Source organism: Lepidochelys olivacea, assembly GCF_965140295.1.
Source record: "Lepidochelys olivacea isolate rLepOli2 genome assembly, chromosome: 26".
NCBI lineage: Eukaryota > Metazoa > Chordata > Testudines > Cheloniidae > Lepidochelys > Lepidochelys olivacea.
Window position 1 is genome coordinate 10,442,629 of NC_140436.1, and position 26,608 is coordinate 10,469,236.

General features: G+C 46.7%; 3 protein-coding genes across 8 annotated transcripts in view; 1 reads left to right on the plus strand and 2 right to left on the minus strand.

Annotated features, from left to right (window-relative positions):
• Positions 1-141: 141 nt before the first annotated feature.
• On the minus strand, positions 142-8,154 carry TMEM230 (transmembrane protein 230). 5 transcript variants are annotated; one of them, XM_084615011.1, is made up of 6 exons: positions 8,076-8,154; positions 7,118-7,266; positions 5,762-5,938; positions 4,047-4,174; positions 2,950-3,072; positions 142-1,515 (listed from the first exon to the last, which is right to left on the minus strand). In XM_084615011.1, exons 4-6 carry the CDS (start codon positions 4,143-4,145, stop codon positions 1,375-1,377), a joined length of 363 nt encoding a protein of 120 aa, XP_084471137.1. In that variant the 5' UTR covers positions 4,146-4,174; positions 5,762-5,938; positions 7,118-7,266; positions 8,076-8,154; the 3' UTR covers positions 142-1,374. The 5 variants fall into 5 exon arrangements, with proteins under 5 accessions (XP_084471137.1, XP_084471138.1, XP_084471139.1 ...); XM_084615012.1 differs by lacking the exon at positions 5,762-5,938; XM_084615013.1 differs by lacking the exon at positions 7,118-7,266 and having other exon boundaries at positions 8,076-8,143.
• A 2,524-nt stretch (positions 8,155-10,678) lies between these two features.
• Positions 10,679-16,526, minus strand: PCNA (proliferating cell nuclear antigen). The gene is made up of 6 exons (XM_084615131.1): positions 16,202-16,526; positions 15,477-15,574; positions 14,997-15,064; positions 13,898-14,092; positions 13,300-13,423; positions 10,679-13,153 (listed from the first exon to the last, which is right to left on the minus strand). The coding sequence occupies exons 1-6, from the start codon at positions 16,420-16,422 to the stop codon at positions 13,071-13,073; spliced, it is 789 nt and encodes a 262-aa protein (XP_084471257.1). The 5' UTR covers positions 16,423-16,526; the 3' UTR covers positions 10,679-13,070.
• A 2,989-nt stretch (positions 16,527-19,515) lies between these two features.
• CDS2 (CDP-diacylglycerol synthase 2) overlaps positions 19,516-26,608 on the plus strand; it is a 44,346-nt gene continuing 37,253 nt past the window's right edge. Inside the window, exon 1 of one of the 2 annotated variants that reach the window (XM_084615192.1) lies at positions 19,516-19,698. In XM_084615192.1, the coding sequence (XP_084471318.1) occupies positions 19,648-19,698 (51 nt within the window). In that variant the 5' untranslated portion in view covers positions 19,516-19,647. The remainder of the gene's footprint in view (positions 19,699-26,608) is intronic. The other variant, XM_084615193.1, reaches the window with a different exon arrangement.

Below are 26,608 nucleotides of genomic sequence, written 5' to 3' on the forward strand. Positions count from 1 at the left end.
GAGGAGGTAGTAGACAATGGCAGATCCCAACGAAGGCTCAATCTTGGTACCAGGCAGAATGACTTCCAGGAAGTTTGGGAATCATTCTTTTTGTATATGAGCGTCTTCGGATTTAAAAGAGACATGCTTATGAACCACACATCGACTATAGTGCAGTTTATTCATACTAATGCATATGCTTGAATTTTACATTACAATTTATCGTTCCATACTTGCTTCTTGGGACACCCAGTTCAATTACACCTCGGAAGCCACTTCGCTCTTATTGACATCAAGCAGAAATCTACCCGTTGTCCTCCGTTTCTTCTGAATCTCCAGAATAATCTGACAAAATGCAGCTAACAGAGCAATAGAAGCGGATAACGTGCAGCACTGTCCAAGCATAGCTTTTCTTTTCATATGTTTAGGGTATTATGTACAGTACAGGGTCTAAATCTAGGGCCAAATGACCTCAAATACACATATAAACAGATGAGCCCAGTCTGCAAAGAGGGGATCTGAACTTCCCTAATGGTCACCAGTATTCAAAACCAGAATTTTACGATATGAAACATTCAGGTCCAGGGCCCAGCTTTCAATTCTTCATCCTGCCTCGCCACAAAGTTTGTTTAAAATCCTTCATTAAGCAAAATCTTAAGTCGTCCTTATGAAAGGATGACCAATAAGCCTTAGCAAAATTAACAGCAGGGTGGGAAGCAGCTGGCACTCAAGGAATGTGTTTGTCAGGTAAGTGGACTTATCAGCCTGACAGGGGTTCTTGTATGGCAAATGCACGCTAAATCATGGCGCACACATCCAACTTCCTCTCCCATTTGCATCAGACTGGCAAATAGGTCAACATTCCAGATGCAAATCTATGATGGTGAATGATGACGTTGGAATTATTTTGATGATTATGCAGCAGTGCAAAATTGGATGTATTATATTTGTTTGCCACAAAGATCCTTGCTATAGCTTTGATCTATTTGAAAGGCAATATATGTTCTACAATACACTCTCCATTAGAAATATAAATCTCTTTAGACAAAAATCATTTTTATTTTTGCTGAAATTATATACCGTTCATCTCTCCTTTGGGCAACTGCTCAGCTTGGCTTGCCCAAGAACCACCTCCCATTCGAAACAAGAAGAGCTCCTCCTACAGTAAATCCTTTGCTTCACCTAATGTTGCAATCGTGCCTGTCGAATTCATGTAAACACAAAAAAGCTGGCAATAAAATATTTACAGAATGAGGAAATTGCATCCACTGATAAATCTACTTAGTTTAGGTTCTTACATGTTCCATCTTTGATACCCAGGGTCAAGTTAACTAACATCCCTTAACACGAAGCTCGTTATAACTTGAGCCACGCTCCCTGGTTCCAGGGTGCGTTTTAGTCATCAAAATCTGGAATGTCATCGTAGGAGTAACCTCTGTAGCCTTTGGAAGCATAGTACGCGATGCGCAAGTGATAAAAGCCTGGTAAGAACACCAGGATTCCAATGATCAATACCGGGATAGCTCGGTCTGTTCCCTGGAGGAGAGAAGCAGAGAAACAGGAGAAAATTAATAAATCCTCAAAGCAAAGGCTTTGTAACAGAAGCTTGCCTCAACTGGTGTCCCACCCTGGCCCTGCCTCAGTTTCCCTCCTCGCCCAGACAAGCAACCACCATAAGCAGTGCTCCGACCTTCTCGGCCCTTGTGGAGTCTGGTTTATTAACACAAACTAACTCAAACCAAGAGTCTCTTGGCCTTCTTCTCCTGGACTTTTAATTCCTTCTTAAGGATTTGCTTCTGCCCCTCACTATAGGTAACTCTAGCCAGACCTGTCCCTCCAGCTGGTAGGGACAACTTCTTCCTCCTCTCGACCACTGTACACTGTCAGGCCCACTCCAGGCTCTGAGACTCTCCGGAGACCTCTCCTAGCTCCTGTTCTTCCCCTGTCTGACAAAGCAGGCTACCATCATGTGATGTCTGACCATTGGCCTAAATCTGTCATCCTCTGGGAGGCAGATAACTAGGCCCAGGTGGAGCTGAGCCCAGCTGTCCATAAAGGGCCAGTTCACTCTGTGCCAGGCTTGATTTTAAAAATCACTCTAGACCAGAGCAGCTCCAATGTGATTAATGTTTTACTTGACAAGGCACAGGGGAGGGGAACTATTGTTAGTTCTCATTCGGTTTATATGGCTCCTTTTGCAGCTTGGAAACAGTGCAACTTTGTGATGCTTTAAAAACAAAACAAAACTGCCCAGCACAAGCCAAGGCCTGCAAACTTTGCAAAGGGAAAACTCTCCTGTGAACTGGCATTGCACCTGAACAAGGGTCAAATCCTGAAGTCCTATCTATTTAGCGATCAATTCATCTACCTCTAAAATGTAGCCAGCTCTGGAGTGGTAAGCAGCAGCCATTATTGAAGCAACATGGCGTAACAGCTTTAGAAGGAGAAGAATACTGTATCCAAGTGGAGTGACAGGCACAAATGTAGGTACCGACTACCTTGAGTGCAGCTTAAATGCCTAGATGGGCAAGCAAGAAATAATAATAATAAAAAAAACCAAAACTACAATTTTATGGACTATAGTTTGGCCAGAACACTCCTCCAGAAGGGGGCCATGAGATCTTTAGTCAAAAGCAGTGATCAGGACCTTAGCTGGACGTCTCCTCTGAAAGACAGCAAGCCCAGCACTCCCGTCACCACGATGGGTCAGTACTGGTAGCTGGCAGGACATCATTTTTCCTTATGCAAGCACAGACCAGCCCCAATCACGCCTAGCTAGAGAATGCAGATGGGATTACAGCCAAGGGCAGCAGGGCCGCTGGCAAATGTTATTCAGGGAGAAAAGCTCTCACTCTGCCCACAGGCCTTAGCAGTGAAGTTCCATATTTAAGACAAATAAAAGTTGGCAGGAGGGGATTTTTTTTGGCACTGAACACAAACCATATTTAAGAAGATATTTAGCCCACTTACTCCTTTGCTAATGTATCCTGCGAGGAGAAGCGCTCCTATGACAATCAGAAGGGTGCCGATCATGAACAGCACAGTGGCTAGTGCAATGGCCTTGTAGGGGATTTTGGGTGGGCTCCTCTTGAACTGCAGGGAAGGCAGATATTAAATGGCATTAAAATGTAGCATGTTTTTGGCGTGGGCACGAATCCCACACCTAGAGGTGAGCGGGGCAGATGGCGGCACTCAGACCAAGCAGAGAAACCACCACAGGGGTCTTCCCTAGCCGGGGGGATTGCGAGAGCAGCAACAGCTTGGTCGTATCAAGTAAGCTCCTCAGTGCCTATCGGCTCAGAGGAATTCTGCCCACGTAACACCCTGTTCTTTCAGAGCAAGGATTCATATGCCCTTGTTCCCAGATCCGGCTGTAGCTCAGACAGATTTGGAAGTGTCAGCAGCGTCTGTTCCCTTCAGAGCTGTCACTCCACAATGGGGTCTTCTCATCCCCCCGCAAAGGAACAGATATAGATCTAACCTTGTTAAAATAACCAGGAGCTTGGACTAGATGACCTCCTGAGGTCCCTTCCAGCCCTCATATTCTATGATTCTATGATCCCCGGGGCCGTTCCGCTGCCCGGCACAGATTCCGTGCTGGAGACGCAGCTGGAGGAAGTGCAAGCCAAAGGAGAGGGGCTTTAAGACACCTTTGTCCCTTCCTGATTCTGGGCTGCACCACGGTGCAAGCGGCCCTCTCGGCCGTACAAAGCTATGGTAGCCTCCCCAATGCTCCCATCGCAAGCCTGAATGGTCGCAGCCACGTACACTGTGACTGCACTCCCTCTCCTGGCACTCGTGTGCACGCATGGAGCATAATACAATGGGACACGTGCCCAGCATAGCAGCGCACAAGCCAGGGGAATTCTTCTTTCCCTTCCTGCAGGCTGTGTAGGTGCCTTATACCCGACCAGAGCAGCACACAGGGGCCAGAGAGGAATCTCATCCCGCCATATTTATGGAGGTCAACAAGGAACAAGATCAGAGCTGCAGGATACTTTTGTCACATAAGAAGAAGGAGAAGAAGAAAAAAAAAAAGGAGGTTTCCCTCTGTTTTCCCCTTTTACCTGCAGGTCAATATAACCATCGTCAGTACTGGAGAGCTTGGAGTACTTCACTTTGCTACTGGGGATCCCAGCAGCTAGATTAGTACGTGATGGCATCATAACATGGAGGCCGTGTCATCAGCTATAACCTGAAAGAAACAGAGCTGTTGCTTATAGCAGCCTAGACAAAAGGCAGTGTGGTAGAACGCAATGCTTGGAGTTTCTTGAAAGGTTAAATGTCACTTCTAAAAAAACAACTTTCCTGACCTGTGTTCCTAACACCACCTTAACTCATTTAGAAAACAAACAAAAAACCACCACACCCGGCCTTTATACAGCACGTTTCCATCCACAGGTCTCAAAGTGGTTTACAAATGTGAAAAAGCACATGTATCCCCATTTTACAGAGGGGGAAACGGAGACACAGAATGGGGTAGTGACAGTGACGATACAGGGAACATAAAGCCTAGTGAGCTGTGTGGTGGGATATGCCAACTTCCTGAGAAAGAAAGGAGTACTTTGGCACCTTAGAGACTAACACATTTATTAGTAGTCTCTAAGGTGCCACAAGTCCTCCTTATCTTTTTACGGATACAGACTAACACGGCTGCTACTTTGAAACCTCCCTTAGAAAGGTAATTCTTTCCCTGCATTTATGCTATTTGTCCACTCCTTATACCTCACTCAGCATAGGCCCTATTCAGTTTCACAAGCGCAGCGTGGCAAAGCCTAGATAACAACTACAACAATGGAATATTGAATTCCACAAAAACCTAGACCTGATTTCAGTGGAATTTAAACCACCACCTGTATTCGGGTTTTACAAAGTTTTGTTGTTTTAAAAAAAACAAAGCCTCACCTTTGGTCATAATTTATACACAGGCACAAATGTACCCAAACCTCCCAGAGCACACGCTAACTGTGATCATGGACACACACCCCGTGCCACGAGACCATCCTAAACTGGGGCCATAAAGCTTGGTATTAAACATATTGCATTAGCATCCAGGAACCTCAGTCAAGGTCCCATGCTAGGCACTACACAGACAAGTAACACAGAAGACAGAACCTGCCCCAGAGAGCTCGCTCCTTATTCAACTCTATTTTGTTGAGGACGTCATGTTCTACAGAGACATGCTGCTTTTGACACAAAGGTTTTTGAGGTCTGGGGTTCCCTGGTCACTTTGGACCAGAGAAAGATGTGAATTGAAAACCAAGGTTTCCAGTCTACAAATTACCCACGAAAGCTTATGCCCAAATTCATCTGTTCGTCTTTAAGATGCCACCGGACTCCTCGTTGTTTTTGTGGATACAGACTAACACGGCTACGCCTCCGAGTCTAAACACTCGGACACAGATCTGTTTTGCAAAATCATTCGAAACGTTTAGTTTTCATGTCATTGTGGAACAAAAACAAACTTCAAAACCTTGGAAGTTGTTGCAAAATGGAATTGCCTGTTCCTCCAGACCGCTCCATCACAAGACAGGCCAGACACAGACAAGTGGACAGAACAGGCCAATAGGGAGGAGGAGATGAAGGGATCAAAATAAAACAGAAAAACAGAAGTCACAGCTCCCTGTTTGCCTACCTAGATTAGATCTGCGAAGGAGGTGATGTTCAGTGCCGGAGCTTTATTTAGCCAAGCCACACTTGTGCCCTGTAATTTCATCTTGCTGTGAATCCAAGCCCTGTGGTTTTCTTGCTGGCAGTGACACCCATTTGAGATTGTACTCACCAGGATGGCGTATCTGGCTTTGTTGTACAGCTGATGGCCTTGCTTTCTCGGAGCTGAAACCTGCGTTTATCCTGCCATCGATGCCTCTGTAGCAATATGCAGGCGGCGATGTCTAAGCTGGCCTGTCAGCAACCCAGCCCTCACTGCATTCCGCCACCAGAAAAATCTCCTGGAAGTCTGAAACCCAGGATAAGTTAGCTGTTCCTTCCACAACCACTGCTGCTTAGGACTCATATCCTGGTCTCAGGTATCTATGGTTCTGAAGGAATGACCTCAAACCTGCTCTGCAGTCTGCATGCGCTCTATAGCCAGTGGGCAGTCCCATATTTAAACAGCATTTATTGGATACCATGACGCTCCAATGCCATTTAGCTGATAGGGAAAGTGCAGTTCCCTGCACCAGGCTTTTACTGCCTGTTTTATTTACTAAAAGCAGAAAAACTTGAGAATATTTTTGCTCACTAAGTGTATATCCTGATTCCCCAAATTACTTGGGGGAATTCTGCCCAGCTCTATAATCTATTGAACAATTTTCAGAGTAGCAGCCGTGTTAGTCTGTATTCGCAAAAAGAAACGGAGGACTTGTGGCACCTTAGAGACTAACCAATTTCTCTGAGCATAAGCTTTCGTGAGCTACAGCTCACTTCATCGGATGCATTCAGTGGATTTTTTCCACTGAATGCATCCGATGAAGTGAGCTGCAGCTCACGAAAGCTTTTTATGCTCAAATAAATTGGTTAGTCTCTAAGGTGCCACAAGTCCTCCGTTTCTTTTTATTGAACAATATACTTTTTCAAGCTCTCGCTACCTCCCTCGAATTGAAGGCGCGTCCCCCTTTCTTGAACACAACCCCATCTAACTCTGCCAGCAGGCCTCTTCTTCCCGTGCAAACCTTGCACAAGTGGTAAGTCAGAGGTACTCTCTGCATGTATTGAGCATATGCTTTGATTTAAACTTAAATCTGGAGACCCTAGCTGTATCCCAAAAGACAGAAGAAATGAATGGTCAGTTCCTAGTAGCAGATGGCCAGCAATGTCTTAGCCATTGGCTCGATTCAGTATTTTGCTTCCTTTTTGGACAAAGCAAGCAGACAAAACACATTTCTAATTTCTGCAGCTACTGATGACAGAGATAACCCACTCCTCAGTCACTTCACTTTTGGGGCCTACGTCCTCACCTACTATCAACATTCAATGACAATTGCCAGGAAGGGCGTGGTATTGGCAGACACCGCACAAGAAATACTTTGCGCTGCACTTTTATATACACTAAATAAGTCCCCCACACATCCATGAGCTAGGTATTATCTCCATTTTACAGGTAAGGAAAACTGAGTCACAAAAGTGCTTTACTCACCAGAAGTCTGGTCCAGATGCTGGACTAATCCCCAGATTTCCTGACTCACAGTCTTGTGCCATAACTACTTATTTCCACTGAGAGCAAAGTGGGCCCAATTCTGTATTGACTTGCCCCAGTTTTACATCAGGGCAACTCCAGAGTCTTTTCTAGAATCACGTCCGATTTACACCCAGTATAAATGAGAAAAGAATCAAAGCCTGGGTGTTAATGCTAGTAACTGTCAATAAAGTGGAGATTCAGAGCAAGCCATTGAAACTCTCAGAGTCTTATGTTCTCGTTTATATCAACGTCAATCTGGAGTACATCCACTGAAAACAATGGATATACTCGGGATCTAGAATGGGCAGTATCTAGCTCCCTACCTGCCCTTCTTTACAGCTGAAATCTGTCTGCAATCCAAAATTTTTTTTTATGATGTCTAGCCACCTTCTACATGCCATAAAAGTCAGTTGATTTTACTTCCAGAATAAAGCTCAGGCTCACTGACAGATCTGTGTCACAGGAAAGGGTGTTTTTTTTAAATAAACTTCCACTCCCACTGCCCCACCAGGATTGCTTCTACAGGGGGAGTCTGTCCCGTCCTTGTAAGGGCGACAAACTCTTTCTCAATCGTAACCCTGATAAAGAGGGACCACTTTAGAAGTTTTAAATTCTCCCTAGTGTCACAAACTCCAAGGAGAGATCCAGAGAGCCTGGAAACATCCAACTCCAGGACCTGGATCCACTACCCCTTTAAACAAATGTAGATGAAGTGTTCTGATGAACAGTATTCTCTCTGCTCACAGGGAGAATTCAAAAGGGAGCTGTTCATAAGCGTATCTGGAATGGCATGGCTCTGTCACTTGGGTGGCGGATCGAACCAGCCAGTTCAGCGTGTGCACCCAAGAGGTGCAAAATGCAAAGGTTTTAGCACGAAGAAGCAGAATAAAAATTTCACTGCCACAGTGTTCTGTACCTGTTGTCCAAGCCCATCTCTCCCAGTCCTGCCGTGCCCTCTCCTGCACCTAGTGCAAACCAACCCCAGGAAGTTTACTCCCCCTGACCCTCATTTCCTTCCAGGTTATGGCACGAAACCTCATTTTGATTTGACCCCATTTCTTCTTTAAAAAAAACAAAAAAACAAAAAAACCAACAACAACCAAGCCCTTGATTGGTAGCTGAAGAGTGGCACCTGATTGGACAGCTTGTGCCAGCTGCTGGGGCTGTGTGTCATGTGTGTCACATGAATGGGACACGCTGGGGCTTGTTGGCTGAATTCAGAGCTGTCCTGTGTGGGCTGGTGGGTGAGGGGGATCCCAACTTCGGATATTTCTGGACAGTTGTTTTGTTTGGTTTTTTTTTGTCAAGCATCTTGCTCTTACAATTAAGGATTCTGCAGTGTCGTTTCATGAGGCACTTATCAATATCTCCCTCGTATTTTTTTCCCACTCACAATTTTTGACTCAAGATGGTAAAATCCCAGGTAGGCTGCCTGCAGAAGCTTTCTAAATCGGTCAATAAATTCAAAGGGCCACTCTTAGTTATTTACAAAGTGTATCAGATCACTTGCATTGATCCAGCACTTTTCAACCCAAAGGGCTGAACACACATAACACAGGTTTGTGCAACACATAATCACTCCGCCCCCGCTCCCCACCACATAAAAAAATTATGAAGCCCTCAAAATCATGAGCTGCTGTTTATAAATAATAAATGTTGGGATCTTTTTATTTGCCATCCGGCGTTTCAGCGTTTAGGGTTCACACCTTCCAACTTTGATCCCCAGCAAGAGCGAGAAGCTTACTTCAAAAAAATGCCAAACAAGCCACGAGGAGGGCTTTAGGTGCTAGAGATACAAACAAAAATAATCCAAGGGCTAGATCCAGAGATTCCTTCAGCCATCCCAAATGACCGGATGAGGCACAGTCGCTGTATAACTACGCAGCATGACTTCACACATTTAACACAGGAACTGCAGTGTGGCCAGCACCTCTAACTTTATTGCAAGTTGTGGGTTTTTCGGAAGCACTGGGAGTCGTGCAATTGGGGGTCGGGGAGGGTGTATGGCTGGGGGTTGCACCAGGAAGCGAAGCTCAAGGCTACAACCATTAGCCCCGCTTCATTTCCGATGGTGAAACGTGATTAAAGATTACCACCATGGAAGCGTAGAACCATTCCTGCACTTCACAGTAATCCAAAGCTGATCTCAGCTCCTCGGTTCAACATCACGTTTCTGAGTCCCCTTCCCCATCCTCTTTGGAACCCCCTTTCAGGTAGTGGAAAGCAGCTATCAAATCCCCCCTCACTCTTCTCTTCCGCAGACTAAACAATCCCAGCTCCCTCAGCCTCTCCTCGTAAGTCATGTGTTCCAGTCCCCTCAGCATTTCTGATGATTTGATGTACAGTGAGAACAGCTGATTGGGCCTTTAAAACAGACCTGAAAAGGTGCTATAACAGGAGAAAAAGAGGGGCACTGACTCTGGATCCTTTACTGACTTGGTACTTACTGCTCCAGACCAGTTGCAGCGTTTGGCTCTGACAATGACAGGCATTCAGGCAGCACCACCAGACCCAAGTGCTCTAAACCATTTCTAACAATCTACTGACAATATGACACGTGGGAGAGACTAGCAGCTATGCAGAGGGATGCCAACAGCAGCCATGAATAGCTCATGCAAGGTTGAGACCTCCACATTCAGATTAAAAGACTGCAAAGGGGTGTTTCTCTAGTGCAGCGTTTCTCAAATGTGGCCACCGTGGCTGCACACAGCCACCTGGGGCTTTTCATCCAGCCACGACAGCCTCTTGGGGGGGGTGATGAGGAAGGGGGGCAAAGGATCGGCACCCCCCCCTCCCACCCTGCACCAGCTGTGGAGACTGGTGGGGCACAATGCTGCAGGAGCAAGGTGAAATCTCAACCCACCTTGCAGAGGAGTCAGGGGTCGGGCTTCAGCCCTGGGGTGGTTGGGTGGCAGGCTCCAGAGGCGGGACTGCAGGTGCGCAGCGGCAGGTGCTGAACTCCAGCTCTGGCCATGTGGCTCCGGCCTCTGGCCCCCAGCTCCAGCCGCTCAGCGGTGGGCATTGGCCCCCAGCTCTGGCCCTGGGCTCCAGCAGCTGGAGCTGGCCAGGGGTGCTGACCCCTGGCTGTGACCGAGCATTATCAGGCATGGACCCTCAGCTCCAGCCACGCCCCGTGCTGATCCCCAGTCCCAGCCACACACCAGTGAGCACTGATCCCTGCTGGCAGAAGGTGGCACCCCTGGCCCTGGCTGTGCAGCAGTGAGTCCCGGCTCTGGCTGCAGGCACTGACCCCTGGTCATGCAGCCCCAGCTCTGGCCACACAGGCATGTGCTGGCCCTGGGTGCTGACCCCTGGCTCTGGCCACATGGCAGTGGAGCTCATCACCTCGACCATTGCCTCAGGTTCCCACAGCCTTCCCCCTCTGACCACCCCACCCAGGCCTTATTTTGTCCTGGGGCTTGCTGGGAAGTGATATTAACATACAACTATCATTGTTCACAGCAGACTTACTGGTGAGCTGGGAAGCTGTGATAAGTGATATTAACAAACATACAAGTATCACTCTTTACAGCATTATTTTTATTTTGGAGTCTGCAAAAAAAAACAACCTCACCACCCCCCTACACAAATTACCATGATTTGGATGTGTATATGTGCATATTCATTTGTTTTGCCTAGTTATTATAGGAAAAAGTGCCGCACTCTGCGACCACAAAAGAAAATTTGTTGCAAACACCGGTGGGTGGAAGATGCTGCAAGATGGTGACTAACTAGTGAGATTATCATACCCTAGGTGACACGTCACAATTCTCCCTCTCTGCCAGGCTATTTGGTTGAGCACAGGAAATTCCCTCAATGCTTTGAGAGATAATCAATTAAAAAACAGGTTTAGGGGGTCTCAAAAAGTCAGCTCTAACGCTCCTACAGAGCGATATGGTCTGACAGCAGCTACGCAGGGGAATTTCTGCAGAAATATTATCCTCAAACCCATTGTAGTTTGAGATAGCAAAGCAGTGTTGGTTTTAGCCTATGGCTGCCACCTTGTGACTCTCTACATCATCATTCTAACAGATAGTGAGTGCAGTCATTTTGTAACTAACAAAACTGAAGCTGGTTGGAGGTTTCACAGGGCTTTCAGCTAAGTGTGACCACTGCACACAAGCATGCTTTGAGCAATATTATGGTAGCTGAATTATATTTGGAACACTGGTTAACTCAGGCCCCCAAACACCCGTTTTAATGGTCATGAGCAGTCTAAGAAATATATTACCCTCTCCATACAGAGCAGAAGTTCTTGCCAAATTTCTCTAGGGATGGGCCTGTGGGGTAGTTTAAACCAACCTAGCTCCCAAAGCATTTGACATTGGAAAGTGCTAACCAAATACTCTTGCAGCTGGGAAAACTGCAGCCCCCAGCAAGGCAATGAATTCTCCCTGACACTTCCCTGGACCTACCGAGAATTTGAGTAACTTTTAATATAAATGTTGGCTGCAATTTAACAGGTTTTTTACTCCAATTGATTGTAAATGGTTTTTAGAAAAAAAAATCAAATAATGCATCATCTTTGTTACAAGCTGAAGGAAAATGGGAAGAGTTATTGGTATTTCAAAAAGTCTTACCCAAAAGTGGTATTAGTGCACTAATTTTGCAATCAGTAACAAAATTAAAGTGGGCTGTATTTGTTTTGTATACAAGTTGAGTAGAAGTTATTTTGAACTTGTCATTCATCTTAACACTCTTTTAACAAAGTTCAGATAATTTAGTTGAGCTGCTATTACAAAATTTCCAGTTTGTTAACATGGTCAGACAAGTCTGGAAATTGAAAGTTGCAATAGTTGAAAGAGGTATGCTTAATTATTTTAATGCCACTTCTGTAAACACATTTAAAAAAATTTCAATTAAGCTTGAGTCAATAAGTAATCCACTTAATCAAAATTGATGTAAACCACTTTTAAATCATAGTAAGCATATCTATGCAAAGTTGCCTTAGTTTAGGCAAACTGCTTCCACATCTGTGGTTATGCTGCAATGTGTGCAATCAAGATCACTGTGCTCTCTGGCCTTAGACTTCCCCTCTTACATCAAGAGACAACCTGCTGCGAAACAAGTATGCAGGTTTCAAATACAAGTTGTTTAAGAGACATCGGTCACACTCACTTATGGCACTTGGCTTCCCGTTACTGCTAACAAATAAGGAATGTTTAATTTTAACTGCAAACTGAAATTGGCTAGATGGCAGTATCTTTTAATCACCACATTAGTTATCTGTATTTAAAATCAGTCATGTGATTATCCACTAAAAAGCTGATGGGTACAGGTCATGGTCACATGAAATACCAGAAGCCTTCCAAGTTTTTTTTTATTGGGTTACAAATAATGTTGATATCTGAGCTCATGCTGAGGTATACATTTGACTTAAAACCAAAATAAATATTCTCAGTACTATTCAGACTTACTGTTAAGTCTAGTCATAGTTTGAGAATAAGATTCAAAAATTTTATTACTATTTTCACATTTCAGTTATAGTACAGTTCCCATTTTGATAAGGACATCCTGACAACTGAGCTCTTTTTCTGTTAAGTCATTTAGAAACTCTTAGTAACTTCAGTTGACTGAGGTTTCACAGGTAAAGCCCTAGAGAGATCACTGTTTATAGTAACGCAATGTTTCAGTATTGCGGCCCTTTACAACTAGCAACTTCCAAAGAGAGTTAAAGCGTAGGTTCTAAAAACAGCATCTAAAAAGGTGTAAATAGACCCATGGTCAAGAATAGCAAAGATACAAGCATTTTTCAAAGAAGATACAAAACAAAAATAAGTTGAAAAAATATTTACAGAGAAATATCTACAAACATGCCTAACAGCATTATTTGAGGCTTCCTTCCTCCTCAGAAAAGTAGTTTTCATCTCTCAACAGCTCTCAGGGGATCTTCCCTTGATCCTAGTGCATTTTAAGAACCATCTTGCTGATCCTCAATCTTTGGGGCAAGATAGTATTTTAAGTGTCCCATATCCGCAATCTTGTACTCCACAACTGAGGGAGAAAAAAGGCAAGTCAGTTATGCAGAACACTTCCAACAAACAGTGTAGTTTAGGCCAGCATTGAGACTTTACAATGCAGCTTAGAAGTGGTGTAGCTATACAAAATTGTTTTGAAGAACTGAAAGCAGTATTACTTACCTAGTGGAACATCTGCAGACATACTAAGTGTAACTGTAGGTGACAGTGGTGTGGCTTTGGTGAAAAAATTCAAGTACCTCAATGCAAAAGTGAGCTGGACTGGCTCACTCATCTCTATTGTAACCTAACAGGAAGAAATCAAAACCACCAATCATGAATTAAGGACAATGATCAGTAGAGCCCCATTAAGTATTCATATCATTTCTGAACCTTTTTCAGGGACAGATTTCTTTATGTTCTCATAGCCCATAAATGTAGCATGGCACAAGAAGGAACTTCTGGGCACCTATCAACTATTAGTTGCAACCGCAGTGACAGCAATTTTCTCCCACAACAGAGCAAACGCCAGCCAGAACACTAGTAACATTTCCCCCACCCACCTCCCATTTTTCTGATACCCATGTATTACTCAGCCCTGTATTAGAGACAGGAAAGACCCAGAATGTTGTAGCTTGTCAGTTCTCTAGACCCAGCCAGGTAGGCTGGACTTTCTGAAAAATTTGCAGAGAATTGATGACTCGAAAGTTGCTCCTGCTCCAACAGTAGTGAGATACTCGAGTCCCCGTATTTTAGAAAATTTTCAGACCACCCAACTTACAGCTTCTTCCTCCTTATCCACATTACTGGTCTGTGACAGCTTGATGTTTCCATTTCCTAGCTCTCCATTGGCAGAAAATTTTACACCATCTTTTGCACAAGAGATGACAACAGCATCTCCAATATGGCTGAGATCTCTGCAGATCCGTGCAAATTCACCAGAAGGCATTTTCACTACACAGCTGTATTCTTGTTCCTGTGAGAAGACAACCTTAGATATAGTTTCTAACAGTACCTGAACAAACTTTTGTACTCTGTCACTTCTATTCAAGACAAAAGTTGTTGCATTCTTTCAGAAAAGAAAATCCTATTATTCCACTTCAATATTCTGAGGTGCAGTTCTAATCTGAACTATGGCTGAAAAAACAGCAGCTTGTTAGCAAGATCTGGCCTTGGCATTTTCAGTTTTATCTGCTAACTTTCAAGTCTGTAGCTTTTTACTTACATTGGCTCTGCAGTACTTACAGGCTGATTCTATTTCAGAGTCCATCTAAGCTTGCTAACTTCTTAGCTATATTTATGAAAATCCACTTAAAGCAAAGAAGCCATAAAAGGGATACTTATACAGCCTTATTTAGTCTGTAAGATCTTTATGGACATGGAGAAACAGCTTGACTGAGTCAGTGAAGTTTGCCGCACTGAAAGTTAATTACCCAAGCATGTTTGTTTTGCTTCCAGATTCAGTACCACCGAGTCCCATTATGCTGCTTTAGTCTATTCAAACTAGAACCAGTATGTAATGATAAATATTTACATATAAGGTGTACCTTCTATTGTGGACTTCAATTAATGCTGTTTTGTTATTTTAAGGGATTTTACAAGTGAAAAGTCAGCAAGAGCTTGTACATTAGCATGTGAGACAGAGAGACAGCAGATTTAGGCCAAAAATATCACACAGAAACAAGTCTAAAGCTTCTGCTGAAATTTAATGAGAGCTTTGTTGGGAAACTAAGTTTGCCTTGAAATAAAGTTTAGGTTTATTACATTTCTTAACAGGAAGAAAGTCACAAAACATTTTATGACAACTAAACTTTCAAGTTGTGTACGTATTTGTAAAACCCAATAATCTAATTTAGGTCAGCAGGGGAGACAAGACTTACTGGAATTCCAAGTTGTTCCACATCCAAATCCATTAACTTCATCTCATAATCAGAGACCTTCTCCTGATCTAAAAAGATAGGATATATTTGACCAGAACTGTTCTAAAATATTAAAGCTAGGGATGTTGGTTAGATTCTGTCCCAGAAGATTTCCTCAGTGTAGTCTTAATTTGATAAAGAAATCAAATAATGTTTTAGGTTTTTCTTGCTGCCACTTTGTGACTATCCCCAAGGCCACAATTATTCTTTAGACAAATATCCACTGAAGTCTACCCAAAATATAGTGCTTAATAAAGTTAAATAATGACTGATAGTTCAAAGATATGCATATATTTTAATTCTGGAACAGCAAAGGAAGCCAAGGCACTGATGAGCTGTTCAGAAATGCAGAATTACAAGATTTCACCCCAATTGTGCTTCATAACTGAACTAAAGAAGTTGTATCTTAATTGTGAAAAGATTTGGAGTCGAGATATTTACTTGGTGCCTCAAATACCAGAGCCAGCGTATCTGCATTGTCCTCTGCTCTGAGGGTGATGATGTCTTCATTGCCAGCACACTTCAGTATTTTGGACATACTAGGAAAGAACAAGAGGACTCGCTCAGCCAGACTGCACCAAAGTGGTAAGGGCAGGAAACCCGGGGGGAGGGAGGGGTGTCTGTTTCACACACCGCTTTCATGCGGCTGCCTCCAGCGCATCAACGCCAACAGCAGGCGGGGAACGGAGATCCGCCCCTGCGACATGGCAGCTCCGGGGGCTGTTCAGCCTGACCCCCCCCCCGCCAACCCGCGCGGGCCAGGGCAGGTGGCAAGGCCGCCGGTGGGGGGCGCACGCGGAGGGGGGCGAGAAGCCGTAACTCGGACCCCGCTCCCCGGACGCCCCCGGCCACCGTGCCCCGGAGCGCCCCGCCCCGCCCAGGCCAGGCCAGGCCCGGGCACTCGGCCCCCCCGGCCCAGGCCCCGCCCCCGCGTGCAGCTTTCCCGCCAGCGCGGCCGGGGCATTGTGCGACTGGCGCCGAAATGACGTCACCTCCGCTCGCGGGCAGCGCGCGCGCGCGCGGCAGAAACGGCGCGAGACACCACTCGCCCCCCGCCCCCCGCGAATTTCGCTCTCTCGCGCCAGTCAGTAACCCCCACCCCCTCCCCCCACGGCTCTGCCCGCTTCCCGCCCGCCGCTGAGGGGCCTGCCCCCCCGCCCCGCTACCTGGCCAGGTTGACCCCCATGGCGATGTTGCGGTCGCAGCGGTAGGTGTCGAAGCCCTCGGAGCGCAGCGTGAGCTGCACCAGCGAGACGTGCGAGGAGTCCATGCTCTGCAGGCTGATGCCGCCCGAGCCCAGGTCCCAGCAGGCCTCGGTGATCAGGTCCTTGAGCGCCTCCAGCACCCGCTTCAGCACCGAGCCCTGCACCAGCCGCGCCTCGAACATCCTGCCAGCGGGGGAGAGGCCACCCAAACCCAGCGCCGCGCACACGGAGACTCCCCCCCGACTGCCTCCCCTGGGCGCCAAACGGCGGCTCTTATAGCGCCTCGGGCCTCGCGTCCTGGCCCCGCCCACACGTCGCGCTGCACCAATCATACACAGGTTGGCGCCGGAAGCCTCGCCGACGCGCGGCTCGCTCGCCAATGAGCGCCCCCGTCATACCGGTAGTCCCGCCCCCTTGACAGCACACCCGCTCACCGGAGAAGCGTCAGAAATCCCGCCCGCATGCCTGTGCTCAGCCAATCACGACGTAGATAACGTCGCTCCATGCTTGCCAATCACCTTACGTGTCACAATCGGAGCCACACCCACCACTTACGGTACGACCACCAATCAACGCATGGCTCTCATTGTCCATACGTACCTGCCAATGGCTGTTCTCCTCAGCACTGGGCTCCGCCCGCGTGCCCACAGCTCCTCCCACTCCCAGCTTCTCTCCTGTTGTCCCGTGGGCGGCGCGGGGGGGGGTGGGAGTAAATGGAATGTTGGGGCCCCATAAGTTCCATGGGAGGGGATAGATGGAATGTTGGGGCGCCAAATGTTCCACAGCAGTAGCTGTGTGGAATGTGGGGGCCTTGAATTTCCCATGGCATCGGGGGGGGAGGGGGTTGCTTCTGGGTGGAACATTTCGGGACCTGCCGGCCTCTGAGCCGCTGGAGGAGAGGAGCAGGGGCTGCTGCTGGGTGGAACATCAGGACGCTGTAGGGTCCACTGCAAATGTGTTGGGGCATTGGTCCTGCTCTGAGCAGGGGGTTGGACTAGATGGCCTCCTGAGGTCCCTTCCAACCCTGATAGTCTATGAAATGTGGTTTCAGAGTAACAGCTGTGTTAGTCTGTATTCGCAAAAAGAAAAGGAGGACTTGTGGCACCTTAGAGACTAACCAATTTATTTGAGCATAAGCTTTCGTGAGCTACAGCTCACTTCATCGGATGCATACCGTGGAAACTGCAGCAGACTTTATATATACACAGAGAATATGAAACAATACCTCCTCCCACCCCACTGTCCTGCTGGTAATAGCTTATCTAAAGTGATCATCAGGTGGGCCATTTCCAGCACAAATCCAGGTTTTCTCACCCTCCACTCCCCCACACAAATTCACTCTCCTGTTGGTGATAGCCCATCCAAAGTGACAACTCTTTACACAATGTGCATGACAATCAAGTTGGGCTATTTCCTGCACAAATCCAGGTTTTCTCACATCCCCCCCACCCCCATACACACACAAACTCACTCTCCTGCTGAAATGTGGGGGGTTGTAGAATGGATTGTTGGGGCCCCAATGGTTCCGGGGCAGTTGTGCACCCCTCTGTGCATAGGGGCTGATAATTGGAAGCTTGGCCCCGGGTAGTTAAGTGGCACTGAGTGGGAAAGCAGGGTTTGCAGCGGCAGGATGGCATGTTGGAGCTCCTAGGGTTTCACGAGAGTCATGGAAAGGGCCTGGGTGGAAAGCTGAAGTCCTGAAGGTTTTGGGGCAGTGGAGTTCTGATGCGCTGAAGGCCCCATGGCAGTTCTGGGCTGCCAGATGGGTTTGGATTGGTCAAGCTGTAGAGTTTGCCAACTTGCACCGATTGTGGTGGTTTTTGTGGTGATGTAATCAATCTGTAACCTCCCAGGAACTTTCCGGCTTTTATGATGCTGCACTCAGTGGTCACTCAAAATATCACAGAGCTCAGAGCCACTTCCTACAAAAGCACAAGCCCCCCTGAATTAAACATTGTTCCTTACTTGCAATCAGTTAAAGGCCTGTAACATACAGCCTAGCCTCTCCAGTAGAGAGACCCTTGATACCCAGGTCAGCAACTGCATTACAATGTATCAGTGGCAGCTTCAATGCACCATCACTTGCCACTTTTCTTTGAAATTGCAAAACCAAGTTCTAAAACTGTCCAGAGTTCTCATGCCCCACCAATTTGTTGTTCATTGAATGCTGAACAACTAAGGTTATGTTACCTCTATTTGGCACTGGTGCGACCACTGCTGAAATACTGTGTCCAGTTCTGGTGTCCACAGTTCAAGAAGGATGTTGACATTTTGGAAAGGGTGCAGAGAAGAGTCTTGAGCATGATTAAAGGATTGGAAAACATGCCTTATAGTGATTGACTCAAAGAGCTCAATCTATTTAACAATACCGAGGTGACTTGATTACAATCCATAAGTCCTTACCTGGGGAACAAAAATTTTATAATGGGCTCTTCAGTCCAGCAGAGAAATGTCTAATGAGATCTAATGGCTGGAAGTTGAAGCTAGACAAATTCAGACCGAAAATAGGAAGTACATTTTAAACAGCGAGCGTAATTAACCATTGGAAACATTTACCAAGGCTCCTGGTGGATTCTACATCACTCACTGACAATTTTAAAATCAAGGTTGGATGTTTTCCTGAAAGATCTGCTCTAGGAAAGATTGTGGAGAAGGTTTCTGGCCTGTGCTATAGTGGAGGCCAGACTTCATGGTCACACTGGTCCCTACTGGCCTGGGACTCTGTTTGTCCTCACACCCCAAATGGTGGCCTTTGTGTCTCTTTGGAGGGTCAAGCCCTGCCCGCGAAGACAGACTCAGCGCCACGTGGTGGATGCAGCCCTTGTGTGGGTGCAGAGGGGGAGTCTTTGGCCGGTAATGACGTGCCCCCGGCAGCAGGGGCAGGGGAACAATGTGTATGGTGGGGCTCCTGAGAAGCAAATTGCAAACCCCGCATGCCCTGGAAGCCATTTCAAGCCAAGGGGTGCAGCAACACCCCTAGTTCCAACAGCTCTGCACTGCACCCTGGCCCCGCTTCCCAGGCCTCCATCGCTCTCTGGCGCGGGAATCCCGTGGGACGGGCGAGGGCCCGGGGTGACGGCCCCACGCCCGCCCCTGCGTACACCGATCATGGCGGCCCCGGCAGGAGAGCTGCCACACCTGGGCGGGGCTGCGCGCGCGCGCGCGAGGAAGAGAGGGAACGGCGGCGGCTTCCGCATTGAGAACGAGGCTGGCGGAGACAGAGGAGCGGCCACGCCCCCTTTCCCCCCCTCCTGCGCCTGCTATTGGCTCGGCCGCTTTCCCCCCCCCATGGAACCCCGGGGCCGCTCGCGCCGCCGCCGCCGCCTGGTCTCGCGCTGCAGCGCTCGGAGCGGCGGCTCTTGCACCGGGAGCGGCAGCCGGGGCGGACGCCGCGGCCTCGGGCCAAGATGAGCGAGCTGCGGCAGAGGCTCGGCGGGGCCCCGGAGGCCGAGGAGAAGGTAGCGGGGCGGGGCCAGCGCTGCGCCGGGGGCAGCCCCCCCCCCGCCCCGCTCCGGGCGGGTGCTCGCCGCGGCGGTGGGCAGGGGCGGGCGGCCGTGGGGTGCAGCGGAGGCGCTGCTCAGCGGGCTGGGCTGCGGGAGCTTGTCCCGGGCGGGGGCCCGGAGAGGGGGCGCAAAGGCTGGGGAGGCAGAAGGAGTGAGGGGCGCCGTGCGGTGATGTGTGCGCTTTGGGGGGGGGGCGTGCGAGGTTGGGGTGCCCCCCCCCCGGAGCTGTAGCCTTGTCTGCCTGGCTGTCCCCTCCCTGGAAGGTGCTCGGGTGCACGTGCCTTTGCCGGCAGACAAAATCCCCGCGAACCAAGAAGCGGGCGTGCACGAGGCTGGACGGGGTGTCTGGTCTGTTGCAGCCCGTCTCCGTGCCCAGGGAGCTGCACCCCGGGGCTGGGCCGTTGAGCGCTTTGAAAAGAGCCCTGAGCAAAGAAGACCTCGCTGTGCTGCTCTTTCCTAGACCGCGGTAGAAGCACCCGCTCCTGTAGGCATTATCGGTCCCTTTTTGGAGTGCAGCTGGTTTCTGGTGCAGGAGCGCTGATTATTCTGGTAATGGGGCCGTTATATATTCTTGACTGCCTCAAGTGTGCACAGCGTTTTACAGACCTACCCACAAAACCAAAATCCCTGCGTGGAGCAGCTCACAAGGGAGCTATAATATGCTACCCCTGAGAAAAGCTACCGCGTTGCAATGAAAAGTGTGGTCTGTTGGATTACACAGAACCTATGATTTCAGCAACCTAATGAGAGCATTTAAGGTGCTAAGAATTGTAATGGGAATGAAAATAGAAGTTTCTTATACACTGGTTGTGTTATTTTTCAAACAAGAACACATCGAGATGTTTTAAGGGGGAAAACTGTCGCCATCAAGTTGTCTTGTAAAGCAACTGTAAAAGGGTTGTACTGTCAAGATAAAAATCGTATTTAAAAATGCACCTTTGTCTTTGCAATTAGTCATGTTAGGGACATTGAAAACAAGAACTGAAAAATTGTATTTACTCTTTACTTTCTCATGCTGTTAGATTAGTTTTTGCATCTTGCTCAGCTTAAAGACTACACCGGCAGGTCAGTTTCCTTTTGGCTCCTGTTCATTAGGGCAGTAGAGTGGTGTGCTTGTATTTCCCACTCTGCAGTGGAATGGTTGAACTACTTAAAATAAAGAAGTTAAAATCATGACAACATTTCTGTGTTTAAGTAAACATCAAGTGACGGTTTGCATTTGTTTCTACAATTGCAGCCATGTTCCTCTAACATCTCACATGAGTTTTAATATACATCTTTGGTTCTAATTACCTATATCATTATAGAGCTGAAACTTGAGGGAGAAAATGACCCTTTGTTGAAAGGGGTTGCTAAAAACTTGCCTTGATTTAGGTCCAAGGTGCTGACTGCCTCATAGCTTGTATAAAGGTGTATCCTCTCAAAAATTACTGACTTCCATTTGTTCAGTGGTAATAACATTTTCATTTTCTATATTAAACAAAAGAGGATTTACCCCTCATCATCTAGGTAATTGCTTTTGTTTCAATTGCAATTTGTTTTGCACCAGGGAAATTTAAAGAACTCTCATACCTAGGCTTGGATTAGGTTTTTATTGGTAAATGTTGACAAACATCAATTTCAACATGCCCACAAATTGATTGGAAAAATATTTCAATCAATATTTATCAACATTTTCAGATAGGCCAAGTAAGAATGCTGCTTGAGAACTTATTACAGTTTGATTTAAGGATATTTACTGTGTATTTATTGACATGGGATGATGGTTTGTGATTTAACTGTTACAGAGCTTTAACTTTTTGAATCCCAGTATATAGTCTTGTTAAATAAGTGTCTAATTCCTCCAGCTATTGCCTGACTCCCCCATAATTTTCCCTAACTCTGAAAATTTCAATAGGTAAAAATACAAAAGCCATAAACCCCATAATTTTGCACAACTGTAAAAATGTAAATCAATAAAAATAGAAAAAAGCTTAAAATAAACTGATTCTCCCCTGAAATCATTAACACGGAATTCTGCCAAGCTTACTTATCCTTCGATACTTTTGTAGGAGTTGGAATGCTTCCTAGGAAGCTTGGAGACGCTAGTATTGCTTAGCTGAGATGAAAACGTTCTCTGTCAGCCAAACAAGCTGAGCTCGTCTTAGCTATGTGGGATATGTTCTTTTTTAAGAAGGTCAAAGGGCTGTTATTTAGAGTGCAATCTCTCTGGTTATCTGCAGATAACAAGGCTGTTTTTTTCATACAATGAGTTTTCTAAAAGGTGTGTCCTCCAGTTATGTGTGTGTCAATACCTTGAGATGCAATCCTCCCAATAGAAGTCTGGGATGAGCGATGCCTCGTAATTCCCAAAGTAACCCAAACCAGCAAACAAAATGGGAAGACAAAGAATTACTGCAGCCCCCTCTGATGTTAAAGGTGGCAGCTGTGCAACAATACACAGCAATTTAGGGTGGGAAGCAAATAATATTTTGAATTTAAGGAGCGAGAATGAGGTTGTCGGAATGTGATTACCTAAATTGGGTGCTTGGCAAGATTCTCTCTTTAATGTATTTTCCAAGGCCTTGCATGTGCAATGAGGTCCATGTGAGCGGACCTGTGCAGCAAGCTCATTGTAAGACCCCTTGGGGTCTGAGAGGGTAAAGCTGATTAGCACCAGGGTTATCTTTCTCAATGTTTTGGAAAGTGCCTGGCATGCTTGAGGCATGACAGCAATAAAAATAAGAGCAATTGAGTGTAGCTTGAGTGCATGCTGTAATGTATGTGCAGATCTTTTTACTGAACCCTGCGTATCACGTCTGAGCATCATTGTACCGAGGGGACTGTGTTACCCGTTTTCTATTATATTTGTAGCCTTGCCAAGAATAATAATTTAGCAGTGTTCTCTCTGTTTCACAGAAAAAAAATAGCTTTGAAAAGAATAGAAGCCCTGTATGATTCTTAAACATTTTCTCCTTGTGCTAATTTTTTAAAGTTAAAATTGTACATTATTAAAATCCAGCATTTCAGCATTTTTTTCCCCACCTCCATGGTGTTTTACACTTCAGTCAGCTTTGCAAATGGAAACAAGAGTTAGTTTTGCTTTCTGCTCCTCGTTTGTTGGCACAACACATTAGCTGTTGGTACAAGGGAATGTTTAAATGTGAAACTTTTTACTGGAATAAAAACCCATTCCGTGCTTCCCTGAGTGTTAGATTTTGTAAGACTTTAGAGTCTGGGGCTCAAAGATAGGGGATAGGATCCTTTTAATTCCCTCCAGATCACAGTGAAATTACGTTGATGTTAATTGTGCTGTACCTGCTGTGGATAAAAGCCCTGGCTGGGATGATTTAACTGGGAATTGGTCCTGCTTTGAGCAGGGGGTTGGACTAGATGACCTTCTGGGGTCCCTTCCAACCCTGATATTCTATGATAAATAGAAACTCAATCCTATTGACCATCTTTACCAGCAAAGGATTTGATTAAAAAATAACTGTCAGTGGATGTTGGTTATTAGATGAATACGATGAAAGTTCTCAGCCCCTACAGGACAGTTCAGTTCTCCTGTTCTCCCTTGCTGTTTATAAACTCCTTCTTTTATTTGCTATAAAATTGGATGTGGGAGTCTTCTTAGTTGAAGTGAGGAAAGACTTTAATGTGAGTGAGATCAAAGTCTAGCGCCCGTTGTACAAGCATCCTGTTGAATCACGTTTTCCTTCAACTGCAATTTTACAGAAGTGCAGCAAACATATCTAATTCTTTTTTCCTGTTCTACGTGAGATCCAGGGATTTTTCAAGGGTCTCGGGGGCTAGTAACACATTCAGCTAGCACGTGTGGGAAGGGAGGAGGGCAAGACCGTGCCATTTAGAAGCAGAGTCTTTAGGGCTGCAGATCTTATTGATGCATGACGTACAGCTTTCTTTGCCCACCCTTTGTGGTTCACATCCTACATCTTGGTGGAAAATACCGTCCCTTTTAACTGTAGTGGCAGCGGCAGGAGCCCATTTAGCAGCTCTGCTGCGAGGCATACTTGTGCAGTGGGCCATACAGGTGAAATTTTCCACTGCTCAGTTTGCTGCTGCTGCCTCGCTTGAAAGGGGTGTTTCAGCCCTGACCCGAGAGGTCATTTTGGTCTCCATTGCCCACTTAATATTTGGCGTCTCTGAAACTGCCCACAGAGGTGCCAGTTAGTCTTTTACAATGATGCCATTTATTGTGAAGACATCCTGCAACTACGAATTGGTCTGAGACCACTCTAATATAGTTCCGATGGTTTGCCATCAGATGGTAGCAACTCGTACCTCTGCCAATCTGGCCTCGAGCTGGGGAAAGTGTCACTAGCTGATCCCGGTTTCCGTCAGTCGCTACGTACCAAGAAGGTTTTATTCTTGCAGGATGCTGAGTACGCTGCAGTCAGTGGGAGCTGAGGACATTCAGCACCTTGGCAAGCTGAAAATATATATGCAACTCTCCTCTTCGCTTCCTGCTTCTTTCCAGGTTCATATCGATGCTGGAGTGGCTTTGATCGCTGATGGAATCCGGTAACTTAAGGATCTGGTCCCAGAATCCTTCAGTGACAATGTTTTGTGTGAGTGAAATGCATAGCAAGGTGCTCGACTTCTGCTAACCCATTTGTTATAGACGTAAAACTGCACTGAGCTTTCCCACATAACAAAGGCCAGGCATGACACAGCAAGAACTGAAATGCTGAATCCAGTGTTTTCTGTTGGTAGAAAATCTCAAACGGACAGTGATGGGGAGACAGACACACTGGTTTGTTCACAGAATCGTCTTGATGGGGATGTTGCCAGTGCTACCTTCATGCTAATAAGTGGCTAACTTATTTCTTTCTGTCTGTCTGGCTGAGTGTTTCATTGTCTAAGCTTGCAGCACCAGATCAGCTGTATTCTCCAGGCAGATGACTGACCTGTTGTGCTGAACTCTTGCTGTCTTAAACTCTGCAGAGCTTATGTTTATTCCCAATCTATAATCAGGCCATTCTAGGCCATTGTGATGGAGGCTCTGGCATTTCAGCTTGCCAAGGTGCTGAATGCCCTCAGCTCCCATTGACTGCAGTGTACTCAGCACCTTGCAAGAATAAATCCTTCTTGGTATGGTGTCCCTCCTTCTATTTCTGAAGCATATGGTTAATGACAAGGCAGATAAAGCTGAGGTGGACGGGAGGTTCTTTCATGGGAACCGGAGACTAGCAATCAGAGCTCTGCATTTCTGTTTCCTACTCTGCCGCTCTCTGTACCCTTCTTAAATCTACATATGAATTACCTGGTGTGTAAACGGCATATACCTATCTCTCCGGGATATTGTAACGCTTAACGGACTTGCATAAGGGATGAATTTGGCTTTGTTTGGGAAGTGACTAGTGCTTCTTGGCTGAAAGGTGCCAGACACAATGAGTGCAGATGATAACCAGTCCATATACATACACTATGGTTTGCCAACCAGTCGTGTCTCCTGGTTCAGGGATGCAAGGAAAGGATTGGCTGCTTAACTCTTTAACGCAGGGATGGGCAAACTTTTTGGCCCAAGGGCCACATTGGGGTTGCAAAACCGGATGGAGGGCTGGGTAGGGAAGGCTGTGCCTCCCCAAACACCTGGCCCCGCCCCCTTCACAACCTCTGACCCATCCAACTCCTCTCCTTGTCCCCTAACCACACAGTGTGCACAGTGTGACCACGGGAAAGGTGGGACAGCAGGGGAGGGGCTGGAGTTAAGCCTCCCCGGCCGGGAACTCAAGGGCCAGGCAGGATGGTCCCGTGGGCCGTAGTTTGCCCACCTCTGCTTTAAGGTGACAAAGCTCATAGAATCACAGAATCTCAGGGTTGAAAGGGACCACAGGAGGTCATCTAGTCCAACCCCCTGCTCAAAGCAGGACCAATCCCTAATTTTTGCCACAGATCCCTAAATGGCCCCCTCAAGGATTGAACTCACAACCTTGGGTTTAGCAGGCCAATGCTCAAAGCCCTGAGCTATCCCCCCCTTCCTGCAGGAATTTTGAGTGGAAACTTCACAGTGCTTGCTATCATTTGCCCCAAAGATCCAGTCCAGTGTAATAAGTGTCTGTCTCACTCGGTGAGCTGCCTCGCTTGTAATATTCTCTTGACCTTTTCTATAGCTACGTTAAAATTTCCCAAGTGCATGAAAGATGGTGAAGATCAGTGGATTGCTTTTTAGAAATGAATTTTATACATCAGGGACTAGGTTCGTGAAGGTAGCGGTGACGTCATGAAACTGACAACACTAGATCAATAGGATTGTCTGTTTATCCATAGAGCGGCAGATCCTGCTTGCCTTACTTACGTGAGCAGCCCAATTAAAGTCAATGGGACTGATCAATAGAGGAAGGTAAGCAAGGTTTTGCACAATGTTCTTATTAGCAAATTAACTTGATAAGCTAGATCTTCTCTTAGGACTTGAAAAATATTTGCCCCTGGGAAATAAAGGGTGGTAGTTTCTGTATTCTGTGATGGCAAAAACATCTTTCCAGATATGAACAGAGGATAAATTGTTGAACTATGGCTTTTTGGGGGTGGGGGGTGGGGGTGCTCTGCAACGGGCTCCAGAACCACCCTGCTGCTTATAGCAACAGATTGCACGGCTACAGACTAGGGGCCGAATGGCTAGGCAGCTAGGGGTGACAGTGGACGAGAAGCTGGATATGAGTCAGCAGTGTGCCCTTGTTGCCAAGAAGGCCAATGGCATTTTGGGATGTATAAGTAGGGGCATTGCCAGCAGATCGAGGGACGTGATCGTTCCCCTCTATTCGACATTGGTGAGGCCTCATCTGGAGTACTGTGTCCAGTTTTGGGCCCCACACTACAAGAAGGATGTGGATAAATTGGAGAGAGTCCAGCGAAGGGCAACAAA